This window comes from Labrus bergylta, chromosome 1 (genome assembly GCF_963930695.1).
Source record: "Labrus bergylta chromosome 1, fLabBer1.1, whole genome shotgun sequence".
NCBI classification, from domain to species: domain Eukaryota; kingdom Metazoa; phylum Chordata; class Actinopteri; order Labriformes; family Labridae; genus Labrus; species Labrus bergylta.
The window spans coordinates 29,030,884-29,056,146 of record NC_089195.1 but is presented as its reverse complement, the minus strand read 5'-3'; the positions used below and the strand labels follow the sequence as shown (position 1 = coordinate 29,056,146).

Here is a 25,263-nt window from a genome sequence, read left to right as displayed (position 1 = left end):
ATAAAAATAATAAATCTCGTAAATTCTGGACTTGTTTGCTTGTGTAGGTCGTACAGGCACCAGGATTTATCTCCGTCTGTTTCACAGCCTGCTAAAACACAAGAGCTTTAATACGTATTTGATCAAATTGATTTGTAGAGCGCTTTACATTTCATCAATCAATTAAACAACTTCAATTTGAGGCTCCAATTATTTTAGTACACAGTTATATTTGAAGCATGAAAAACTTGTATACTGCTGAAAAACCCACTTTCACCAGCTTATAAATGCAGAAGGAAAAAAAAAAAAAGCTTCTGGTGTCTAAAGGGTTAAACGTGATTTGGTAGTAGGAAGTGGGTGGCAAAGAAGAGCTGAGGATGGAGCGAAGCCCGTGTCGCTTCCACGGACCAATTTTGGCGAGAAAAGCGATGTTACACCAAAGAAGAGGAGGGTGAACACGTCGTCTACCTGTGGGAGCGCTCAAAAAAACGGACACATCTGCCAACCAGTGGACGAAAACGTGAAGTTAGCGAGCTGCTTTTACTACCGACGTGTGTGTGTATGTAGTGTGTGTGTGTGTGTGTGTTTGTGAGAGAGAGAGAGGGGGTTTTTAAACGGAGAAGCGTAGCCTATAGACTCGCTACAGATTCTCATTGATCTGCCTTTTTGAACGCATTTAAGCCCTGACAGCGTGTGTTGTGTCATATAAATCCGATACAGCTGTGTAGTGATGTGTGCAATACGGATGCAATGAACTCCCCGTGTGCATTGGTTTCATCCCAGCACACAGGCTGTGTTTGAATGTGCACCATACTGTAACATGTAAGAGAGGATCGCTACAGATCGAGGGAGGACCATTGCGATAGAAGAAGCAATTTTATACGATGAGATTTTTTTTTTTTTAAAGTAATAGTATTGATGACGAGATGTGATTATTTTTGTGTTGGGGTGCAGATGTTTACAAAGCATCAAATCTGTGCTGTGATAGCTTTCGATGTGGCAGTCTCGCCTCTGATCTGAGTGTGTTTTCTCAGTCTTTCAGCTGAACTTGAGTTCACGCAGTGCACGGCCGGTCCCACTGAGTATAGCCTCGCACAGAACAACCTGGTCAGAAGTGTCTGCAGGACAGGTCACATTTTTAACAAAGTGAAACTTGTTTCCACTTTTGTCATTTGTGGTACTGTTTTTTTTTGTTTGTTTTTTTAAGTTGTAAAGCGACAGAAGACACAGTAAACATAATAAATAGCCGGTTAATGAGGTTTAAAGCAGCCCCGCCACATTTTATTTTTTTTAGATTGCTAGTGAATTGATGAGCAGTTGTGGCTCGCGAGAGTAGGTGCATCTTCTCGCGCCGTCACCTGGAAACCACCGGAGCCACGAGACCCCTCTGACAAGCGTGAGACTGCCACGCGCCATGGATGATTCTGGCATCATCCGAAGACGGAGGCTGCAGGTGAGAACTCTTTTGACCCCTTTTTCAAAAGTTATTCCTGTAGCACGGGTCACATATTACTGATACAAGCTGCTGAGAAGGTTTTTAACTATATCCTACAATGACACGTCATTATTAGATTTAAAAACAATCTTGTATGGTTGTTCTTTGTTTGTCCACACAGATGTAGGACAGAGGATGTAAATCAACATGGCTAATGCTAACATTTTGAACTTGGTTTTATATTTATGTGCACTTTAAAAGACATGCCCAGACATAGAAAACAAACTGCTGTCCTATGTATCATCTATAGTGTGAAAAGGCACTCTTAAAGGTGACATATAGGCCTTAAAGAAAGACCTTAAGTCATTTGATTTATAACATGGAAAATGCAACATGTCAGATATGACTTGGTGACCTGGCAAAAAAACAAATATGGCAGCATATGTTACTTAATCTGGCAATATCAGCAGCACATAGTGATACACCAACACTGCTGGTAAACCAAGTGAGAAGCTGTTTGTGGATATTAGAAAACACATTTGTTATACCTTACAAAGTCCATCCACTTTTTCTTTGATCTACACCCTGAGTTGAGATAAATTCCCCAAACAATAAAGTTTGATCATAACTTGTAAACACAGTCGAGTAAATGTAGTTTTTAGAACAGACCTGTTTTTAAAAAAGAATCTGAATAAAATGTCTATAAATCTAAAATAACTAGTTGGGTCCAGCCTGCTTAAAGAGACTGAGATTATTTCATAACATTTGCATTATGCATGCTGGTCTCTTAACCCATACTGTATCTTGTACATTATAACAAACACAGGAAGGCAGAGGTAAAAGCTTCCTTCGAGGCTTTCCTCCATGTGGTGGGCTCTTAGCGTGAAATTAATCAACCGAGACAGGCAGGGCCATTGTCTGCCAGCCCCTCTCTGCTTCGCTGTGTATTAATTTACAGTAAAAGTACTCTTCTGCACATAGTGCCAAGATGCTCTGCTCTCGCTGATTGCTCATCATTTGAAAAATATAGACAAGGGAAATTGGATGATTTCCTGCACAAATGTTGTTGTTCTGTTGGTAGAACATCCCAGAAACACTGCCAGGCTTAGTAGAGTATCCACTCCTACAGGTGCTGCCCTCCTGTTGTAAACCTGGATGTAATTCATAACTGCTTATGATGATGTCAGTGTGGAGGAAGCAATACAATAGTTTGCCCAGGCAGTTTTTCTTCTTTCATATTCATGATTGTTTTGTGTTATTGATGCAATATCGGTGCATCGATGCATCTGTTCAACAACGGTTTCATTGGCTCTGTTGACGGACATATCAGAAAATAATGTGGCATGAACCGCTGTCAGTAGCCGATTTGTATTTGCTGTGCCACATCAACTACTATCTACCTACTGATTCAGGGAATATGTTTTTTATTGGACAGATGAAGTCACCTGTTGACAAAACTCTGACTTGTTTTCATTGTCAAACATGCGAGAGACTGTCGGCATTGTGGGAGTCTTAACACCAAAAGGAGTAATTTCACAATCATCTGTATCAGCATCACAGAAGGGAAGTGTTTTATGAAATGTACTTTTGAGTGTTTAAGAATATGCAGTGTTTTCTTATAGTTAAATTGAATTTGATAAAGTCCAGCTCAGGAGTAGTCCTGTGCCGAGATTCAGTGAGTACAATTGGAAGACTTTCTCTGGGTCTCAGCTCTGTCGTCCTCTGATTGATATATTTTCTCAGGAGTTAATTTTAAGCTGAAATGTAGACATGGACATCAACTCTTTCAGGGGAAACTGAGAGCAAGGGCTTGTCAGGGGGGCCAGAGGCCATTAGATAATAATAATAATAATAATACTACTTTAAGTAACAAAGTGCTTTACAACAGAAATTAAAAGCAGAGAGACAATTAAAGCAACAGGCAGAGAGTAAACAAGAAGACAGCAAAATAAAAAATAAAAACAATTAACGAAATCACAGAGTAAAAGCATTTTTATAAAAGAATGTCTTGAGTAGAGATGTGATCATAGAGGTTTATTATGTTGAAACACACACACACACAGACACACACGGACAGATACATTCACTGGAAAGTAGAATCCAACTTTCGATTTTAGTCGGACGCTGAGTGCCATTAATGTGCGAGTCCATTCATTCAGTTGACTGTACAGTGACTACACTAAGAATCTTGAGTGTGTTTCTCCGTGTGCTTGTGCATCACACTCATGCCTATATGTACATATGAAATCGACTCCCACCCCCTGCCCGCCTTTCTCCTTTCCATTGAAGTGGTCGATATCCATAATATCTCAGACGCAGGAGGTCTAAATGCTGAGGATGTGGCGCAGTTGTCAGGCCCATTAGCAGGACTAATGGTGGCCTAACAGCCTTGTGCGCCCTCAGGGAGGAAGACCAACCACCAGCAGCAGGACGGGCTGAAAGGGCTGGAGGCCGGGGAGGGGGGAGGGGCAGCATAGACCTGAGGCAGACAGCAGCTGTGGGCTACAGTAGACCCCATTTAAGTGGCTATTACAACATCTAGATCCCTTTACTGCCTGGATCTACTTTCACATCAGAGACAGATGAGGATAGTAGTTTGTGTGTGTGTACGTGTGTGTACGCGTCTGTACATGTGTGTGTGTGTGTGTGTGTGTGTGTGTGTACGTGAATGGAAATGTTGTGTCTGGTTAAGATAACGTTATTGTTAATCTGTACTTATGCAGTAAAAATGATAAGAGCTTGAATAAAGTTCAGCCCAGTTCAGCTGAATATCATTTGAAATCCTCAAAATGAAACCTTTGGTTTTTTGAATGATTACAATCACCCAGGTTCCTCCTCAAAGTAAGAATGAGGTGCCTGTGTGATTTGACAGACACATGGACATGTTGAAGCTGTATGTAAGGACGCTAGGCTTCATCATCCTGTTACCGACCTTAAACTGTCTGTATTGGTTTTGTAGTTTTCATTGTCTGGAATATGTTAGCAAGATCAAGACCTACACATACTAGATGTGCCTGTTTCTGCCATCGACTTTATGAAACATGGACGTAGTCTCAGTGTTTCATATGAGGCGTTTTGAATCCATGACGGTGGTTGAAAATGTTTAAAATGCTATCTCAAACTAACTTCAGGTCAACCTAGTGACAGGCAACGAGGTTGAGCTGAGGCGAGCCTTAAGCCCTGTGGCAAACAGGTGAAACGTGCCAACCTGTCAGTCAACGCAGCCCAACTGTAAATATGCTAATTTATGCATTACTCTGAGCCTTAATACAATTCAAATGGGTGAGTTATTAAAAAAAAAATCAGTCCCCTGTGCAGTTAATTACAATTTTGTTTCTTTGCACCATGCTGTAAACATGATGATTAATTCAGCTGTAAAAATTGGCATTTTAACACGCGTACGTTAATGAGACACTTGAAGAGCTGCCATTTTTTTTGCACTTCTGCATTGGCTTCATTTTTCAACACCTTAGTTGGCCGCTTGGTTTCTGCAACCGAGTTAATAATTTGACCCACCTCTACTCCACCTCATAGCCTGCTTCATAATTACCCATAATTACTTCATAACTGCAAGAGTCATAAAAATCCCATTATAATGTGTCATTTTATTTTAATTTGACCTGATAATGACATTCAGGCTGTGGCTTACTGGGTCACTTATTCAGCAAACAATGAAATCAAATCTCTTGTTCAGCTTCTTGTTGTTAGAATTAAAATTAACACCTTCCAGGAAACAAGTGCACAAAGACCTGCAGCACTGGTCACTGTGGAGCTACGGTAATACTTTAGTTGGACTAATGTTAGACAATGATGTTCACCGAAGTACTGGTTCGCTTCGGCACACTTATGCTAACTCAAGAAGCTAGCGTTAGCCCGGTCCGTCACTGGCACAATATGAGGAGTATTACCACCTCAGCTGGTTCGAGCATTGCAGTCACTAAGCAGCTGAGACAGAATAGATAGTAGTTTTCTCTCAAAGTTGGATTTAAGACAACACCTCTGTGCTGGGCTCAAACACACTTTGACTTTTGTTTAGACATTCTGAGTTGGCTTGCTGTTGTTTTGATCGACTCAGACTAAAAGTCAAATAATGTTTTGAAGGTTATATTGGCCCTAAAGTTTTGGAACAGTGGTCCATTGTCAGACAGTCACTTCCACCATGCACTGCTCATCTGCCCAAATACATGTGTGCCACCCTTCTGGAGGCTGTGAGCAGTGCTGGGCTACAGCAAGCGAAGATGAATTAACAGGAAGACAGATCAATTCATATAGTTTGATTTCTTAGCCTCTATGCTTTAAATGTTTGTATTTACGACTATTTAATACAGTGACATGTCGGTGCAAAGGCTCTGCAATAGCTGAAACGTCAAACGTGCTGCAAATACATAGAAGAAACAAGTCAAAAACATACTCAGAAAACAACACCAAATAGACAAACGCAGCAGTTCCAGCCTTTTTAACAGATGTACTTATGGCCTGTAGGGGCGCTATGTGGGACAGTTTATTTACGGATGAGAATAACATCTGTATTGAAGCAACAGAGAGATCTAAAGCGAGTCCAGCCTGGATTTTGACACAATGGACGTGTCCCCAGGATGTCTGGAGCTAGCGTTAGCTCTGGGGCTATCGAGCGACGTCTTAAACACTTCATCCCTCTGCCCCCTGCTCAGCCTGACCAACCATGCCTTTGCAGTCCCCGCGGTTGTTTTTTTTACTCAGGAAATGGATTACAATACGGTTCAAACGTTCAGAAGATGTTCGCGTGAAGAATATGTTTTTTTTTGTACCCCAGAAGCATACCCTTTTTTTCTGACTTCCATTTTCCTCCCTTTCATGTTTATATTTGACAGTTAACAGACAAGACAAACATGAAATGAGAAGATGTGACATGCAACAAAGGCCCTCAATACATGCCCACTCCTGGCATTTATTTATAAACTTGACTTTTTTTATTCAAAGCATTCAAATCAATGACAGAATATTGGACTGTGCTGCAACTCGCCCTGTTTCTGCATTTTGAAACGCTAAATAAATCAAAATGACAAACAGTTGATTCAGCTAGACCGATTGCATTGATCCATGGTAGCATTTTATTTGGCTTTAAGCGACCGTGTGTCATTGTGATGTTGCTTATCATCTTAAGTCAAGACGATCCTGTCACCCCAAGCAGACAAACACAAGTCATTTGTGTCTTTCCCAGATCTAGATGTAGAAGTACGAGACTACACACACACACACACACACACACACACACACACACACACACATGTCCACAGACACACTCAAGCAGAATTTGTCCAATATTTTGTTCTGGGCAGTGAGCCCGTTTCCAATATGCTAAGCACAGGGGATAAGAGTGTGATCACTGCAGAAGATCCATCTCTCTGTGCCAAGTCCTGTCACTCACTGCCATGCCCACTGCTTTGTTCTCCCTCACACCGTCCTTCTCATGTCAGTTTTATTCAGAGAGGGGAGGTTTTGTACCGAGAGAGCAAAGTGTACATCAAAGAAACTGATCTAGGACAGAATATATTTGGGAATAGCTTCAAATATTTGAACTCTTTTTTTTTTTTTACTGGGCTTCAATGTTATGCCATGCGCCTCTGAAGTACAAAGTTCGAGTTCAGCCTAAAATCCAGAACAGCCAGATATGGTCTAGGTAAGAGGAAGCATTGAGAGAGAAATATAGGTCATGAGAGTGAGTCATTTCAGTAGGACCTTACATTATTTGAGACTTCAGAGTAGTGACCAGTGCAAGCTTTCAAGGAAAACTATTAAAGTGAAGAATGCACGGCGTGACATTTGCCTCGCGATCTGCTGTCAGCTTTGGCAGCAGAAACAGAACAGAAGCCTCATGACTCTGCCCAGAGCAGCAGCATATTAACATTTTTCTTTTCTTTGCTTTCCAGTTGGCCTTCCGTTTGTCCTTGGGTAAATATAAACCCAAAAAAAAAAAAAAAAAACATGGGAAAAACCATGTGATGCCCGTTCTTCAGTCGGACAGAGAAAGCCGTCTCATTTTTTTATCATTTTTTAACAGTTTTCTTTTTCTTTTTCACTTACTGTACAGCACGGAGGAGAATGTGGTTAATTTGCATTTCGTGTTTTGTGCTAAATCGATTAAATGTGTTAACACGACTTCAGTTTGTTTTTGCAGACAGATAGATGGCATGTTCCTTCTTTAGTCTGTCTGTAAAACCACGGATTCAAGATCCTTCTTTTCATCCCTTAAATGCAACATCCACTCAGATAATTCTTGCTACAGATTCTTGTTGGAAACAAAACTAAATCATCTGATAATGAATGTGTGGATGGTTGTGAGTGTTCTTGCACATGTGTATGTTTGTGTGAGTGCGAGGTAGGTAGGTAGTTTGTTGGGGGTGTTTTCACACCTTTATACTATTTTCACCACATTTCCGAAGGTGTATTTTTAAGCCTGTATGAAGTGTGTGTGTTAGTGTTGTAGTCAAGACCGCACTAACCCAGACTAAGACATTCCCGAGACCAGAGTACTCCAAGACCGAGACATTTAGGGATCCAGAGTGCAGGCCAAGACCAAGACAGAGACACGACCAAGACCATAAATATCACTGAAAAATCATCATCTTGTGCAGAGGACGTGTCACCTGTCTATCTTCTACATGTCACACACATCACGTCAGAATCAGGTCAGATAATCCGACAACAAAGACCTTTTTAAAATAAAACAAGCGTTAATAGATTCGAGCACAAAGGGACATCAAACTGAAGGTGATCCTAGTGTCTAATTTCTCAGTCAGTTAAAATGATTAAAATCAAACAGAAACGTAAATGTATAATAGTCTGTTTCAGTTGTCTGATGTTCATGTATATGAGAACGATCTGACTTGTTATTGACTGATCAATGTCCCTTCCTGATGACAGTATGAATTCAGGTCATGCCTGACCTTCAGAACATACAGTGTGAGCAAATAATAACTGAGCTTTGGTTGTGCGTAGTAAACAACTCACTCATACAAAGTGTGAGATGACGTCCCTCCATGACATTTACACAATTTCACAGCGTATGCCGGCCTTAGTGGAATGTAATGCTGTAATGCTGCTCTCGTTGCTTTTCCATCTCTGATAAAACAACCACCCAAACGTCTCTGAACATTTTCGCTTTAGGCCTACTATTCAACATTTCCAACCCATGCTGTATAACTCAATGTCTATGTCGAAGCAAGCTGGAAGTCTCTGAAATGTTCACGTGTTGTCATGGTTATCTAAAATCTCGGAGAATTAAGTTCTGAGATTTTCTGGACCGACCGGTAGCATGGCAACAACACATACAGGAGCTGTGTGGTTGGACTGAGATGGGGAGAGGGAGCAGGTGTTGGGGTTTTATCCATTAGCTACCCCTATTACCCCCCCCCACACACACACACACACACACACACACACACACACGTGAGTCTCCTGCGGGGTGCTTTCTGACTCACCCTGGCTGAACTCACTTCCTCTTGATGATGTCATTCATTAGTGGTCCATGAAAGAGCTCACTATGATGGGTGATGTCACTTCCATTGAAAAAAATACAGTGATCAATTTCCTTGAACTGGGTTGGAAATGCTGCCGGTCCATCAGCATTAAGTGTGTTTTAACTCTCCATGTTAATGGAATAGTTTGGGAAGTACACTTAGTTGCTGTCCTGACGACTTATCGGTTTCGTTTATTTTATTTATTTTTATTTTTATGAAGCTATACAGTTCTGTAATATCCACGGCCCGGTTGTTCAGAAGGTTTTACTCTAGGTAAGAATGTAAAGATTTGGTTATCCATTTTTTTTTGCTACCAAAGATCACATATTCCAGCTCAATTTCACTTTTATTCTGTTTTTCAAAGATCTGATCCAGATACAGACTTTAAAGAATCAGTGATTTAAAGTGGACACCAGACTACAAACTGTCGACTGGGGGCTCAAAAATCCACACAAACTGAAAGAGCCTCACAGTTACTTAGATATTAAACGTTTGATTTTGATGCTGTATGGTGAAATATGTCAAAGGAACAAAATTGTGTCTGATTGTTCGCTGAAGCAGTACATTATTGTCGTGCAAAGATACTTAAAAAAATCTATTCAAATATCAACAACCTGGTATAAAAGTGGTTTAGTTTAACCGATCTAAAAGTGTTCCTACATTTTCTTCCCAGTAATCCAGTCTGACTCCAGTCCTCTGCTGGGATCAGGACAATCCTGATTCATTGGATCAAAGTTATACTTATCATACTCAAAACTGTAGATTATATCCAGATTAAAACACGGATTGGATTGCAGCAATTTATTAGAAAATGACGTCTTGTCAATTTAAATCTGTTCACAGATAGAAACTACAGACTGGTAGGGTGATGTAGTTCAATAGAGCAAAGATTACCATTTAATCTATGGAGAAGCTGCAAAGACGTGCTCGTTGAATAGTAAACTGTTCTTTATCAGATCGTAGTATCAGCATAGAAGCTCCATACAAAACAAAAAATACAAATAAACAGTTTTTATTTACATCTCAGTTTGTGTCCACATGAAAGGATTATAAGGCTTTAAAGGGGGTCTTTAAAAAAAGAAACATTAAGAACCATGCTAGCTGTATCCCTTTGTTTCCAGTCTTTCTGCTAAGCTAAGCTAATTGCCTCAGAGTCCATACCAGACATAAGGATGGATTCCACCTTCCTTTTATTACTCTCTGAAAGAAAGTGAGTAGCTGTATCTCTCAAAGTGTTAAAATGTTCCTTTAATAATCTCTGTGTCTGCAGCAGAGAAGGTTTTATTCTGACATTCATGTGATTACTACGCCAGCGCTGCACTTGTTCCTTCTCCAAGAGGGATAATTATGATTATGATTTTTTTTCATCGTGCCTTTTTTTTTTTTCTTCTGTTGCAGCACAGAAAGGGGTTTTATACTGCTCATTGCCTTCCCGTAGTTTCTTATTTAGTGTGAGTATTAGCGTCTCGCAGTGCTGGAACGTAAAGCGGCTGAGTTTGGGTTGTGAGCTTGTTTTGAGACGAGAGCTGCAGCTGTCAAGTCATGTTTCGTCAGCCTGACTCTGTTTGGGTTCTGTACTGTTTGTTTACTTATTCAAAGACAAAGAGATAGACTGCGTGTGAAAGAGAGAGAGATATTTTAGTTCTGCTCTCGTCTAACGGGAGGAAAATTCTCAAGTAGAAAACAGATTACAGTCTCGTATTTTTCCTCTTATTTCCTCCATGTGACTGTTTGTTTCATCTTCAGGCACTGCGTGTTTTGTCGCTTGGATTCCTTTCATCTTTTTGTCATGGCCCTGTGTCATTAAGCCTTTTCCCCCAGTGAAAAGATACAGATGATAATATCTTTTTAGCGGAGCCACTGGGACGTGGAGAGATAGCTGGATACTGCTGACAATAGAAATTGACTGAAACTTGATCTCACCTGAGCTGATTGAATTTGGAACAGATTGGCAACAAGCACCACACAGATTCGTTCTACTAGATTATAATCACATCAGAGTCCTTGCTGTTGTGTCCCAGTTTCATAAATATAGCAGCAACATTTTTTTTTTTTTGAAATAATTGACTTTAGCACCACTCAACCTGGTGATTCCTGTAGCTCTGACGTCTCCGAGCACTGAGCAGGGAACAGATGAGAGGTTAACAAACACACAGTAAGACGTCGACTTATTTATTTCTTTCTTTTATTTCTTTTTTGCGTGCCTCTTCATTTTTACTTATGTTCTATGTCTTTTAACTTGATTCTGTATTTCACATTTTATCTCATGTGAGCTGTTAAATATTTTATAGTATTTAAAGTGCTTAACAAATAAAGTTGGATTGGATTGGATTGGAAAGAAAAACAAAAATGTCTACACACAGAGACGCACCAATCCACTTTTTTTCAGCTCCGATTCCGATATATATGTACTGATAGCGATACTGATTTTGATATTTTTATTAACATAACTAATAGTGTTATTGTTGTTGTTGTTGTTCTCTGTAAGGCTACACAAAGCTGTAGTAAACCCGGCATTTCATTGTGCTGGCTTCACATAGAAACATGAAGCAGCAAAAATTGTCAGGTTTTTCAAATTAAATCTTATTTTTTTAAGATTTATTTCTGAGCTTTTTGTGCCTTTAATGGAGAGATAGGACAGTGGATAGAGTTGGAAATCGGGGCGAGAGAGAGAGTAGGGAATGACACGCAGGAAAGGAGCCACAGGTGGGATTCGAATCTGGGCCACCAGCACCCCCCAAATTAAATCTTTTAAACTGAAATGTAAGGCTTGGATTTAAACTCATATAGAAGGAACTGTTCCATCTCGTCTGAGCGTCGTCATGGAGATGATTTGTAGACACTTCTTACGGTGAGACTGTACGAGCTGAGAATGTGCCCAACCATCTTTCTTGACCTGTGAAGTTGATCAGCACCGTCATGTTCGATAGAGATTAGATCGAATCGGTTTCAGTCTACATTACAGAAGGATTAGATGTGTTTTAGAAGATGGAATAAGTCTCATTCTGCACTTCTGTTTCAGACCATTGTATCATAAGATGCAGCTGCACTTTCTGTAATCAAAATTCAAAGCTATATTTGAATATATCTGTATGGAATATCAGCATTATGTGCCAATGATACCATAGTAAAGTTCATGATTGTTAGTGGGGGGCAAAGTGGCAATTTAATTTAGATTAATAATGTTGATGTGAAAATGAAACAAGTAATCATCACAGCCTTTTAAAGCTCCTGTTTAGTCAGTAATGAAATTAAAACTGATGCCTCATCAATGCCTAAAACCCCAAAACGAGGAGCGCCCACAACCTAGCGGATATGACAGGCGTCCCATGTGCAGAGGCTAAAGTCCTTGTCACAGCGGTCGGCCCTTTGCTGCATGTCATCCCCAATTCTCTCCTCTGAACATTTCCTGTCTCTCTTCAGCTGTCCTGTATAAAAATGGCAGACAGACAAAAGAATAACTTGATATTTGATTATTAAGATTGATTATTTCTATACTGTAAATCTCAGTGTGTGTAACAGCTGAGTATGGGACGGGGACAGACAGATGAATTACAGCATGATTATTTTTTACATCAAGTCTGAAGTTAAGACCCTTTCACTATAAGACTTTCTCCTGCAATTTCTTAATTTCTTCTTCAAGCACTAAAGACGTGTATTTATGCTGCGCAAAAAAAAACAGACGCAGGGAGAGTTTGATCATGACTATATATAAAATTAGGCAAATAAGACAAACAGTTATTGACAGAGTTCTTTCCATTTCACATTTCCTGCTCTCTGTAACATAACTTATAATAATTGTAATCTGTGTCTCACTTTGACTTTAAAAAAGTCTTTGACAGTGTCAGTGAATAGAGATTACAGGGTTTTATGCATGTTCATGTACTAGATCACATTTACTGAACATGATGTTTTCCACGGTCTAGCTGAGTCCTGCTGTAACAGTTTGCATCATGTGTTCAAGTTGTCTAATCGGGCTGTCTCTTTCCTCTGTGTTCTTTCCCCCCAGAAGGATCTACCTCTGCCCCGGAAAAGTAGCAAGTAAGTTCACATTTCTGCTCATCTGTACCTCTGTATGTTCATCTAGATAAACTGTGAGATTGTGTGCATGCCCCTCTCCAGATTACAAGAGACTTTATATGCTGTGTGCCAGGATACCAGCATTAATTTAACTCCCTTTCTATATGATATTTCTGCACAATGCAAACCAGACTGTTCCATGTTACACAAACAAACACACACCAGAAAGGAGTGATGTTTTGAGAAGTTCTCTCTCCAGCTTTGTCAGAGGAAGTCACGGTCAAGTAGCAGTATTTTTGCAGCAGGCGCCTTGTCTTTAGGCTGCAGCATGTTCCAGCTTTGTGGGAGCCCTTTCACTCTCAGAGCGTCAATCTGTTGCACCAGTGAGCCGTGCAATGAGAGTTCAGCAGCAGGAGAGCCGGAGTGCTGTGACCTCGGAGCCCCGCCAAGCTTCTGAGAAGACAGGAAGGTTATGACAGGGGAGAATAGAGCGGTACATGGCGTGGACTTAAGCCATCAAATGTACAGAGCAGTTAGTGAATGACTCATATGTTGTGTGTTGTTCTTTGACATTTATGAAGGCTGCAGAGAGATCCTGTTGAAGGGCGATTTGATGAGGCAACAAATCACAGCTCTAACTGTTTTAAATGACACCTCATGCTACACGCACACAGGCTGAAATACACACACATGCACAAACTGGATCCTATGGACATGCACTAATGGAGAGATGTCTGGCAGTGCTCAGGAAGTGAGCTGGCACCTCTCCAGCTACCAGACCATTTTTCAAACTTAGTCCGCACTGGGACTTGAAATAGCGACCCCTGGTTCCCAACCCAAGTCCCTACAGACTGAGCTACTGGCACCCTTATTTAATATGTTCCTTTAATGAACATATTACACTGACGTCCAATAATAGCCAATTGTTTTTAAGCGATACCTTTTCAGAGGAAAAAAGAGAAATCATAGGCAGAAAGTAAAAGGTAGTGACACTTCCTCTCTCTGATGGGGCTCTTAAATTAAATGCTTTACCGATATTTCTTTAAATTTCATCACCAGGAGCAGGAGATTAACATTTTTAGGCAGCTTCACCAACGTGATGACATTTAGTCTGCCTCTCCACATTTAGCGCAGAATGATAACAACCCTCTGGAGCCGTTTTCTGTGTCACTTAGAAGGGATTTGAATTGACTGATTCTGAAAGGTCTGACAAGACTCAGTTAAATATCTTAAATTTTCACTTAAAGGCATGTTTAAAACCCTTACTCTTAGAGCAATTATAATAATTATGGCAAGAAAAGTGAAGTATGGAGCCAAGAATGATAGTACGTAAAGAAGCTCTGCTGTTGCTGTACTGTATGAGTCTCTGTCCATGGTGCTGAAATGGAACTATCAGCTGTACTCTGTTTGTTATTCTTTTACTCTTTTTATGTGACTGAAAACATTTTTTTTACATTGAGGTAGGCCTGGGCGATAAAAATGTTATCATCATTAAAATATTCATATCAATAATTATCACGATAACTGTCAAATTATTATTTATTTCAAATTTAAAAGGCTGATTTTTGCTCCTGAGTGAAAGTTAAAGAAAATGTGTTTTCATCATTTTTTATTGTCTGAACATGACAAACTATACAGGAACAGAGGAACATTTCACAATCATGGGCCCAGTGCTCAGGGCTGGAAAACGCTGATATGACACTTTGCTGCTGGAGAGTCACACTCACTGACCTGGTGCTTTCTGAGAGTCCACTAACACTCGTTTGGGATGTTTAGTCATTTCTTGCTCTTGGGATATTGTTTCAAGTGGTGGAAAAGATTTTTAGTGTTGCCCGTCTTAGCTGGCACATGTATTCGTCACAGTTTACAGAGCACATCCACTCCTAAAGTTAGATTTGGAGAGTCTGAGCTGGCTGCTTCTTTTGCTAAAAGCACGTCAAAAATCAGGTACAATTTTGGACAAGCGTCTCAATTCAGCTCCAGATGCTGTCTGTAAAAGGAATTTGAATTTGGGCAGGGGGTTGTAATTTTCTGCAAAATGTGGACACTTCACTGCCATCATTTTGAATGTTGAAATACTTGAAATATCTAATTTTTGTACTCCACATTCTCCGGATTGTGGGTTGTACTTTGAGCAGAATCTGAGCCATGTAACAGTGTTTGTCTTTTTAATATTCTGCATGCATTTCAGACGACAGAGTTGCTGAATGCCAGCGATAGTCTGATGAAAGTTTGCGTAAACATGCTCAGTGTTTCTAATATGTGTGTCTGTATCCATGTGTAATTATAGTTAACTGCCTTACTCCTTTTGGCCACACGCTTTTGTGTGTCCGGGTGTGTGTCAGTGATCTTAGCATGCAGTGTGCATGTGTGTCCCTGACCGCTGTCAAACGAGTGTGTTTTGTCCATGACCTCTGACCGTGTGGCGGCTGGCAGATGTCACAGCATGATATCAAGGAGACACCGGAGCTGCAGGCTCACAGTCAGCTCTCCCTGCACCCAACCAAGCGGCAACCTCCAGTGTTGAAAAAATGGAGCCGGTGTGGGAGTGCAAAAAAACTGCAGTTCCTGGTGTGTCCACTTGAGGCTGGCTCCAAATGCCAAGGAAGCACCGATATTAAGATGCTCATATTAAAGGCAGAAGTAAACATGTTTACAGCCTGGTGCAAAAAAAAAAACAGTTTTAATCTGATAAGTTAACTTCTTTATTGGTACACACTCTACGGGGTTGTGAATCTCCTTTCTGTTTGTATAAAGGCCAAGCGTTGTTCATTCATTTGCATAATTAGGGGCGTGGCTGAGTTGGCTCACAGGTGGCTGCTTTGAAGCTGTTTACCAAGAGGCACAAGGCCCACCTAAACTCCACTCACGTGCCTGTTACTGGATAAATTGAAAGTTAAGTGTCGACAGGATTCATACAGTCCATGCAACCAACTCACAAACCCGCCGTTGGATTTCTACACACATCCTTTTCTGCGTCGAGTCTTACACGTTATGACTCGAGGTTGTAGCAGGCTGAGAATAGAGAAATCTGAAGGACAGCAAGGTTACAAACTAAAGATCCTTCAGCCTGAAAGACGGAGAATAAACTCCCACGTTACTCACACAAACACACACCATGTCCTTCATATGATATCATGCTGCTGCCCATCCCTGTCTGTGACCCCCTACTGTGTTTCAGTGATATCACCACCCCCGTCCCTCCTCCCTGCCAGCTCCTCCCCCCGTCTCCTCTCTCCCATGTATATTTTATCCATCCAGACTCCCACATTAGAGACGGCATCCATTATTGAATTACTCCCCTCAGCACTACTGTGCAACTGTCAACCAACGTCAGCCTTAACATTTGGTGGATTTGTTTCAAAGGGAATGAGGGAGGGCGCACACACATGCAAGCAAGCACACATTCAAACACATACTGAGAAATGACATCTCTCTTGGCTGGGCATTGCAGAGCAGCTCCTGTGATATGTAGGGCAAAAAAAAGTGTGTCTTGATGTGCTTTTAAGTGGTAAGGGTGACGTAAAAACCAAGCGTGTGTTAGGCCATCTGTCTCATTTTCCTGTCCGTGCATGAATGTGCATTCCTAACTGTACATGTAAATATTTAAAAATAGAGAACAAATACAATGACAGAGTAATGCACTTTTATTTTTCTAATTTTACTCACATGGAAATAAATAGTGCATTTATATTGGGACTATTTTCAGCTGTGGGTCAAAACATATTTAGTTCTCTGGTTCATATTATCTATGGTAAAAAATCAGTGTCTATTGTACTTACTCAAAAAAAAAAGGAAATTAAGGAAATGTGGTCCAATACAACAGCGGGGTTGCTTAATGTGTATGATGTGACATTATAGACCTCCACTGTGGTTACAAAGACTGTAAGGAAACGGCTAAATCAGCCACACCGTTGCCCTGGGTGACCTGATCCTTCACTATGATAAACAAGGATTATTTAGAGTTAATCCCATATACATCGTCCTTCTGTCCTTGAACACCAAATATGCATTTGAAAAATAGTCCTCAACATATTTCCTTGAAGCTACAATGCCCTTTAGATGTCTTTTAAATAATCTTCAATGCGTGATGATTTAATATCTTCAAAAGAAGCAAACGGACCATGTTTTTTTTTTTTAAATAAAAAAGTATAATATCACTTTTTGGACAACAATGGTAGTCCAAGCAAAAGAGGAGATGTCTATTTGTGTTTTTGCTGCCACAGAAACAGCTAATTAATTATACTTTGATGACCTTTGTCTTTACTAACGCCTTAACCCATGCTCATGAGCAAGCTGTAACACATGAAATAACTCCCACTCGCATGTAAAGACACACTCTAGGCGCCCTTCTCTCCCTCTGTGTCTCTCCTTTCCTCTTGTCTTGTCATTCACATTAGTCTCCAGTTCACTGCTCGCTCTCCTCTGATTGGCTTTCACTCTCTCTCTCTCTCTCTCTGTTTTGCATCCTTGCTCACTTTCTCCTACACACTGCTTCTTTCTCTCTCATTCATACACCACATACCTGATTTTTTTTTGTCTATTATTTTCTTTCTTTCTCTCTCTCTCTCTCTCTCTACCCTCCTCCCCCTCGCTATGTGGCTCTACACTTCCTGGCCTGGCACGATACCCTTGAGAGAGAGCAGCCCCACAGTCCTCTCTCTCTCCTTCTGAGCGGGATGCTCGACAGCCTGTTCCCTCCTCTCCTCCTCCCTCTCTCTCTCTCTCTCTCTCTTGAATTCTCTTGTTCTCTTAGTCTCTGACACATCTTTCAAACCTTTCTCATCTTTTCATCTGTCTCTCTCTTGCATACTCGCGTGTACAGTATCGCAGCTAGACGTCGGTGAGTGCGCGTGTGTTTAACTGACCAGAGGAGGCTGACATGCCGGCGTGGAGCGTAATTGCTGCCTCTTGACTGCACGCGCGTGTGAGTGGTTTTTGTGTGCGCGTGTGTGTGAGTGTGTGAGTGTGTGTGTGTTTGTGTGTGTGTTTATTCCCGTGTGTGCATGTCTGAAGGCTCAGCTGCTCTCATGTTCATCTGCCAACACAGCCTTTGCTACTAGCAACATGTTTCGACGCACTAAAAGGTAAATGGCAACAATCTGTGTTTGTGTGGTGCCCTCGCTGTTTTTAGTGTGTGTGCGTTGATTCACCGGAGGAGGCTGTTGTGTTTTTTCCATGATGTTTCCGTCCTCCCTGCCAGCTTTCATGCTGTCTCACAGTTGTCTCTCTGTCTCCATTTAGCTCCAGCAATATGGTGTGTGTGTGTGTGTGTGTGAGAGAGAGAGAGAGAGAGTGCCTGTCTCTGTGTGTGTTTGATGTTTTAAATGCATGCATGTATATGTGTCTGTGTGCGTAGAGTATATTTTTACATCTGATGAGTGCATGCCTGAAAGGCTTTTAAAGTATGTCAAGGATTGATAATTTACCTGTGTGTGTGTGTGTGTGTGTGTGTGTGTGTGTGTGTGTGTGTGTGTGTGTGTGTGTGTGTGTGTGTGTGTGTGTGTGTGTGTGTGTGTGTGTGTGTGTGTGTGTGTGTGTGTGTGTGTGTGATTGTGTGGTTTTGTGTGTGCGCTCTAAGTATGTGTGCACGCTATAAAAATCATAGCCTTGCTGGATTTGTATTTTATTTATACCCTTGTGGTGCGTTATTGTCGTTATGCACAAGGATGTGCTCAAGGATTTAGTCTGCCTTAGATTATGGCTGCTGACATCTCACTCTTACACACACACATGTTTATATGCTCTCTCTCTCTCTCTCACACACACACACACACACACACACACACACACACACACACACACAGGAAGGAATGTGTGCGCTTGGCCAGCAGCCTGGGAGCCAGAGATAGCATTATGAAGTGAAAGCATTATTGTCAGTGTCCAGGGAGTGCTTATGTAGCGGGGAGCCAACAGTGGGCAGTGCTGGAGTGCTGTCTGGCTGGCTCAGGTCCTCACTCCTCTTCCTCCTTCCTCTTCTTCACCTCCTTCTTTTTTATTCACCCTCTCTCTACCTGTCTCTAACTTAACAGGTCTGGCTACCATATTTTCCTCTCCTCTCCTCTCCTCTCCTCTCCTTTTCCTCTTCCTCTCCTCTCCTCTCCTCCTCTCCTCTCCTCTCCTCTCCTCTCCTCTCCTCTCCTTTTCCTCTTCCTCTCCTGCTGTGCTTCATTTAGCTGTCTTCATCTCGTCTGATCACAGGGGGATTAGCCTGAGTCGCCTCTGTTGCCCCCACTGTGCAGTGAATGAACAGCAGGATGTCCTGTATATGAACAGGAATAAAGCCTCCTCTCCTCTGACTGTTAGCCACCGTGCAGTGTGTGTATGTCTTCATTAGAGAGGATGTGTGTGTCTGTGTGCATTATAATGCATGTGTTTGCGTTAGGGCCTGCACATGTGTGTTTGCTGTTTAGCACTCTGTATGTTTGTGTAAAATGTTCTTTCCTCATGTCGGCTCCTCGTGTGAATTTCCTTGTTCCATGTTGTCATACTAGAGGTTTATACTTTGTGATTGTTGGTGAAACTGAGAGTACAGATATTTTCCAATTTTTTTTTTAGATACAATAATTAGATGTCAAATAATAGCACAAAAAAGCAGATCACGATATCTCAGAAGAAAACGTACTCACAAAACGTACTGAAGTGAATACTGATGCCTATAGATCTAGAACTGTCAATTATAGATTGATAATTTCCAGTTTGTTATTTTAAATGCTGGTACCGGGTAGGTGACAGATGATGTGATTTACAGCCCGCTGCTGAAACAACCTTCTGTTTGGATTTATACACTGGAAAGATAAATAAGAAATTTAAGAAACATAAGAAATCAGGATCAGATTTGTGTGTGTGTCAGAAATCACTACTTACATGTGTAAAGGGCAAAGTCAGCAAAGAGATAAGACATATTATTTTGTCCACGGGGGGGCGCCAAAATCAACATAAACCCATATTTCCTTACAGGAGCTTTAAGAGACTAAAACGAAAGTTACGCATGTAACTACGGCTCTATGAATTCTGGACGACCGCCAGAGCTTCTCAGTCACTCAGAATCTGGAGTGGTGAGAAGATTTACAAAGGAATGATGACAGGATGACACCGGTCCTTTATAGTGGAGGAGGGGTCATCCTGGGTCACACATGACTTTGTTTGTATACACACTCGACCTACGCGTCCATGGAGGATATTATCCATAATCACGCAGAAGAATGAAATACAACCAGTAAATATCTTTTTACAACCAGTAAATATCTTTTCAGCGTTTTATCTTTTTTTTTTCTAGATAAATTTGATTCGCAGTTGTTTCAGCAGGGCTTGATGAGAACTGTTTGTACCTGTTTGTTTGGTAAGTTATGCAAAAAAATACTTAATAGTTGCATATCGTTGGGTATCATGCCTCAAAACTAACTAGCTTTTAGAAAAGCTGTTGAACTGTTAGAATTAAGTTAGACAGGTGTTTCTGTTTTTGGCCTGCCCTCATCATTATAATTTGGATGGTAAAAAAAAAAACACATTCACACTCACACTACAATACAGATCAATTAAACCACAAACTACATCCTACAAAGGGACCAAAATGTTCCATAAACATCTCTTATAAACTGTCAAAACAACAGCTTAATATTAAAAACCTTCATGTAGATAACTATTCTATCAGACTGCTTTAGTTGTAACTAGGTGTACTAAATAAGCTGGCAACAGAGAATACAAAAATACATTTAAAGGTTCAATATGTAAGATATTTACTGAATTTAATCATAAACTGACCTTACTGTATAATCAGAAAATTTGGAAACATGCTATGTTGAATTCTGGCTTCTCTGTCGACAGCACAGCATGTCCTCCTTCTAAGTTTCTATTCCTGTGCAGAATGGTCTGTGTTTGTTTTGCTCTGAGAAGGTAGGCGGTTTTAAGGCAATCAAACGGGTTCAGATATACCTGATTCTACCCGATCTAAAAAGCTTCAGCATTTTTCTAATAAGCTCCATAAAAAAAGTTTGAAAAATGGAGAGAGAGGTTATGTTAAGAGGTTTCAAGACCAGTACAGATCTGGCTAAACACTGAAGCTTCAGTGTCCACAACAAAGCAACCTGCGTGCACCTTGACTCTAGGGAGGAGGGGGCGGGGGGAGACAGCGCTCTCCAATGTCTTAGGATTTGGGCTGCAGTACCGCTTTTAAACACTAGGGGTCAGAGTTACATATTGCTCCTTTAACTGTAGAGAACTTTTGTTTCTATATCATTCTAAAAATAAGACCTCATCACATTTTTCAAAGTAAGGTATCTTTTAAAAAGTTTTTGTTTGTTTGTGTTGGTGCTGAAACTCTACTGTTGTATCATCACTAGAGTGTAACTCAATTCCTATAGCCCTGATTTTGAGCTATTTATATCATCTAATTATTTATCCCTGGTGATTCTTTCGTTCTACTTTTTAATTATCTTTGCTCTCTGCTTCCCATTCCCTCCTTCTGCTGTTCTGTATTGTGTGTGTGTGTGTGTGTGTGTGTGCATTGTTATTAGCGCTATTTGTGTGCATGTTGTGTTTTCTTGGCTTGCTGTGGCAATTAAGAGAGATAATGCTTTGTGCCCACTCCCAAACAGATTGAGCTGAAGGAGGGCAGTTAAAGGGAGCGAGTAAGAACGAGAAGATGAAGCAGGAGACAGAGAGAGAGAGAGAGAGAGAGAGAGAGAGCAGAGCTTCAGGAACACATGATCAGGGCTGGATGAAAGGCAGTAGCCTGAGGTAGTGTCTCAGCCTACATTTAAGAGAAGCCCACAGAGGTTAACCGAGCCCATGACGATACACTCCTCACTTCCTTCTTCCTCTCTCAACTTGAAGGTGAACTCGCTTTGTTGTTTTGGATCATGAAAGGGAGCCGGAGAAAAAGGAGAGGCAGTGAGGGGACTGAAGCCAGATGACAAACAACAAAAGAAGGGTCTTAGTGTGTTTTTTTTCTCGTTCTTGCCAGGAACATGAGGGGGGTGCATGTTTATCTCCATCTCACACAGCACATGCAGTATTATCCCACTCATGCATATTCCTCCAGTGTACACGATGTACAGCGCTACGTGCAGATGATCCCACTCATGAACAACAAACTGGGCGTCTCATCCCACTCGAACACAGGACACATTGTTATTTGATTTGTGTAGCTTTTTTTCTTTTTATACACACCTCCGATCAGCTTTGGTGGTTTTTGTCTTTGGGACAGATGGTTTGAGGTTATTTTAAGCTTCAGTGCTCCGTAAACTAACACGATGCACCTCACAGCTCATAAGTAGGTACAATTATCTACTTTGGCATCAACAAATGAACAATAGTTAGAGTGAAGCATGCAGTCAGCTTTGTTATGCCCATTAGAAAAAAAAAAAAAAGGTGCTTCCTAAAATATGTTTCAGCATGTTGTTTGCAAAAGCAGAGGTGCTTATCTTCCTCTTCGCAGCACCAGATGCCTTAAGCATGCACATTTTCAGTTCTGTTGGCAGGTATGTTTTTTTTTTTTAACAAATTAATTGTCCCGTGAAAGATAGTATGGAAAAAAAAAAATCCTTCTCATGCTCTTCTCCTGTTGTTTGTACCATGACGGCGCCATCTGTTACTGGCTGCTGTTCAGGCCGGCCTTAACCAAAACACACAGACTGTTTGTGGTCTATCTTTGATACTGCAGTGACATGATAACACACACATATAACCTGGCAACACGGACTGCATATGAATTCAATTCAGACCGCTGAAATGACTTCTTGCACATAAATGTGAATCTGTGTTAGTCAGGCTGTGCGTTGAGGTTGTGTGATGAGAAGGTTTTGAATTTATACAGGTGATGTCAAACTCTTCATGTTGTGGGATGATCTGAGCAGTGTCATGTAGGGTTGGTCTGAACTACACTACGATGCAAGTAAAAATCAAACGATATCGATACTTCTCTCCATACCACAGGAAAATAAATCAAAGTCCTAGACGTCCATTATTGAGGAATTTCTTGTTTGTACTTACCAACAAACACAAGTATGTGTTTGTGCAATTTAGTCAGTGTCTGTAATTGTCCCCAAAAATAGTGTAAGGATCCATTTAAAAGAAAATCCATCTCAATTATTCATAATCCAGTCGAAGTCTGTGGTTGTGTCTTCCCCTATACTGAACCCTTACCGCTCTCTGGGTTGTCAGATCTTCTCATCATGATGCTGTGCTGGTGACATTTCTGTGAGTTCAATCATTGTGCGCTCACAGCCAACAGTCCATGGGTCAGGACTGAGTGAAAATACGTCACCCATGTGATATTGCTGTCACCTCCTTTACTCTCTGTTTGTGAGAGACATACATGTAACTTTTGAGTCTCGATGATGTGCTGAAAGTATTTTAGAAACTAGTATTTCACAACCTGTGATGTTGAATGGAACACTGCTGCTGTCTCTCTTTTGTGTGCAGCATATTTGGGTTGAAAATATCACTCGAGTTCTGCTTTTTTTTCATAGCTTTGATCCTTTTTAGATACTATCGATATAAAAAAAAGAAAGAAAGAAGAAAATAATAGAGATTTAATTGTTTTAAATCACATGGTATCAGAACGTATCTTATTAATGAACATTTTTTGACAACCTCAGTGTCTTACCATGTCATACTGATGATTTTGGGGATGAGGAATTTACTCCTTTTTGCATATCGATTCCAAACGCAGTTTAATTTAAAAGTGTATCAAGAGTTCAAGAGCAACACCAGGCACAGTGTGGCCCCCCCAGAAAGTCTGAAAATATGTTTGTCTAAGTCACTCATTGACATTTAAAGAGATATAATTAGAGAACAGATTGAGTTGATTCATCCAGTAAAGAAGACTGTGAGCAAGTTGAAAACGTCAGTAAGTTGAGGTTAAGTCGAGGTTAAAGTCTGATTCATTAACACAAAGCCGCCTCAACAACAACAATTTTCAATATGACGATTAATTAGTTTGTGTTAGCTCAAAGTTTTGCTCTTGAAATCTCACTGAGAGTTCTGTCCTTGTATTAAAACTCTTCAGTGATGACCTTTTAATTAAAAATACTGCTTTGTATTTGACTCCCAAATGACGAGCATTTAGCTCAGCCTTGAGGACATTCATCAGGTATGATTTATGTCCGACTGAACATTAATTGGCAGCAGTTTGCAGAGACATGACTCATGCCATCTATGTAAGCACACATGCTGAAAATCCACTGATTGAAGATTCCCCTGTTGCTCGTTCTTCTCGTCATTTGTGACAATAAATTGAATTTATTCAGGAAAAGAAGCAACCTGTTCCAAGTCAACTTGATCGTACATAAATAGTTTTGGCATGATGTGTTTTCAAACACAACAAAGAATAGCATGTATGTAATCTTTCTATCTTCACTAATAATATCTACTTTAACCAGTAGCATCTTAAAGCCATTATATTACCCGGACTAGTTGGTTTAACTTTAATAAGGAACACAACAAAATGTAAATATTTAAATCTTCTCATCTTTTTTAAGGACTGAAATAGAATATGCATGTCACAGTTTGAAGCACTATCTAAGGGAAATGTACCAGATTAAAACTTAAAGATAGTTTTTCGCAGCACAGTCCATGTTGGGGGCGGCTGTGGTTTAGTTGGTAGAGTCAGTCGTCTCTTAACTTGAAGGTCGGGGGTCCGATCCCCAGCTCCTGCAGCCACATGTCCGATATGTCGCTGGGCAAGACACCTAACCCCTTAAATTTCTCCCACTGCTTCGTCGGCTGAGTGTGAATGGGGTTAGTTCTGATGGACACTTAAGATAGCAACCTCTACTATCAGTGTGTGAATGTGTAGGTGTGACCTGTGGTGTAAAAGTGCTTTCAGTGGTCAGAAGACTAGAAAAGCGCTATACAAGCTTAAGTCCATTTACCATTTGATTTCCGCACAAGTCCCGCCTCTAAAAGGGTGAAGAGCCAGCCATAGTTAAGGATTTTGGGTCGGCCCCTGTGTGGCCAATCAGATTTTCGAAGGTTGCCGTGGAACCACCCCTGATTGGAGGATGACAATTGAAAGTAATTGTTTATGCAATTAGAAAAAACTTTGAGATGCACATTTTAAAGATTATCAAAACAATGTTGTTACAAATCTGACCTTGTTTCTTAACCAATCACTCAAGAATAAATCATTGTTTGTGTCTAATGTATGAAATATCTATATAGTTTGTAATATAGGGCCTAATATTGAAGTATTAACAACAGAGTAAATCGCCATCTGGTCACTAGAAGTCAATGCTGTTTATGTACAGTTCAACCATTAGCTGTCCCTTGAAGCCTGTTTAAAACAATAAGTGTCATAATTTAAAGTCTCACAGTATTACACCAGAC

General features: G+C 40.7%; 1 protein-coding gene across 3 annotated transcripts in view; it reads left to right on the top strand.

Annotated features, from left to right (window-relative positions):
- The first annotated feature begins 351 nt into the window (after positions 1–351).
- mast1a (microtubule associated serine/threonine kinase 1a) overlaps positions 352–25,263 on the top strand; it is a 68,230-nt gene continuing 43,318 nt past the window's right edge. Inside the window, exons 1-3 of one of the 3 annotated variants that reach the window (XM_065958444.1) lie at positions 357–504; positions 1,282–1,432; positions 12,923–12,954. In XM_065958444.1, the coding sequence (XP_065814516.1) occupies positions 1,394–1,432; positions 12,923–12,954 (71 nt within the window). In that variant the 5' untranslated portion in view covers positions 357–504; positions 1,282–1,393. Of the gene's footprint in view, positions 1,433–12,922; positions 12,955–17,112; positions 18,021–25,263 lie in introns of those variants that run through there. The other 2 variants (XM_065958449.1, XM_065958455.1) reach the window with 2 other exon arrangements.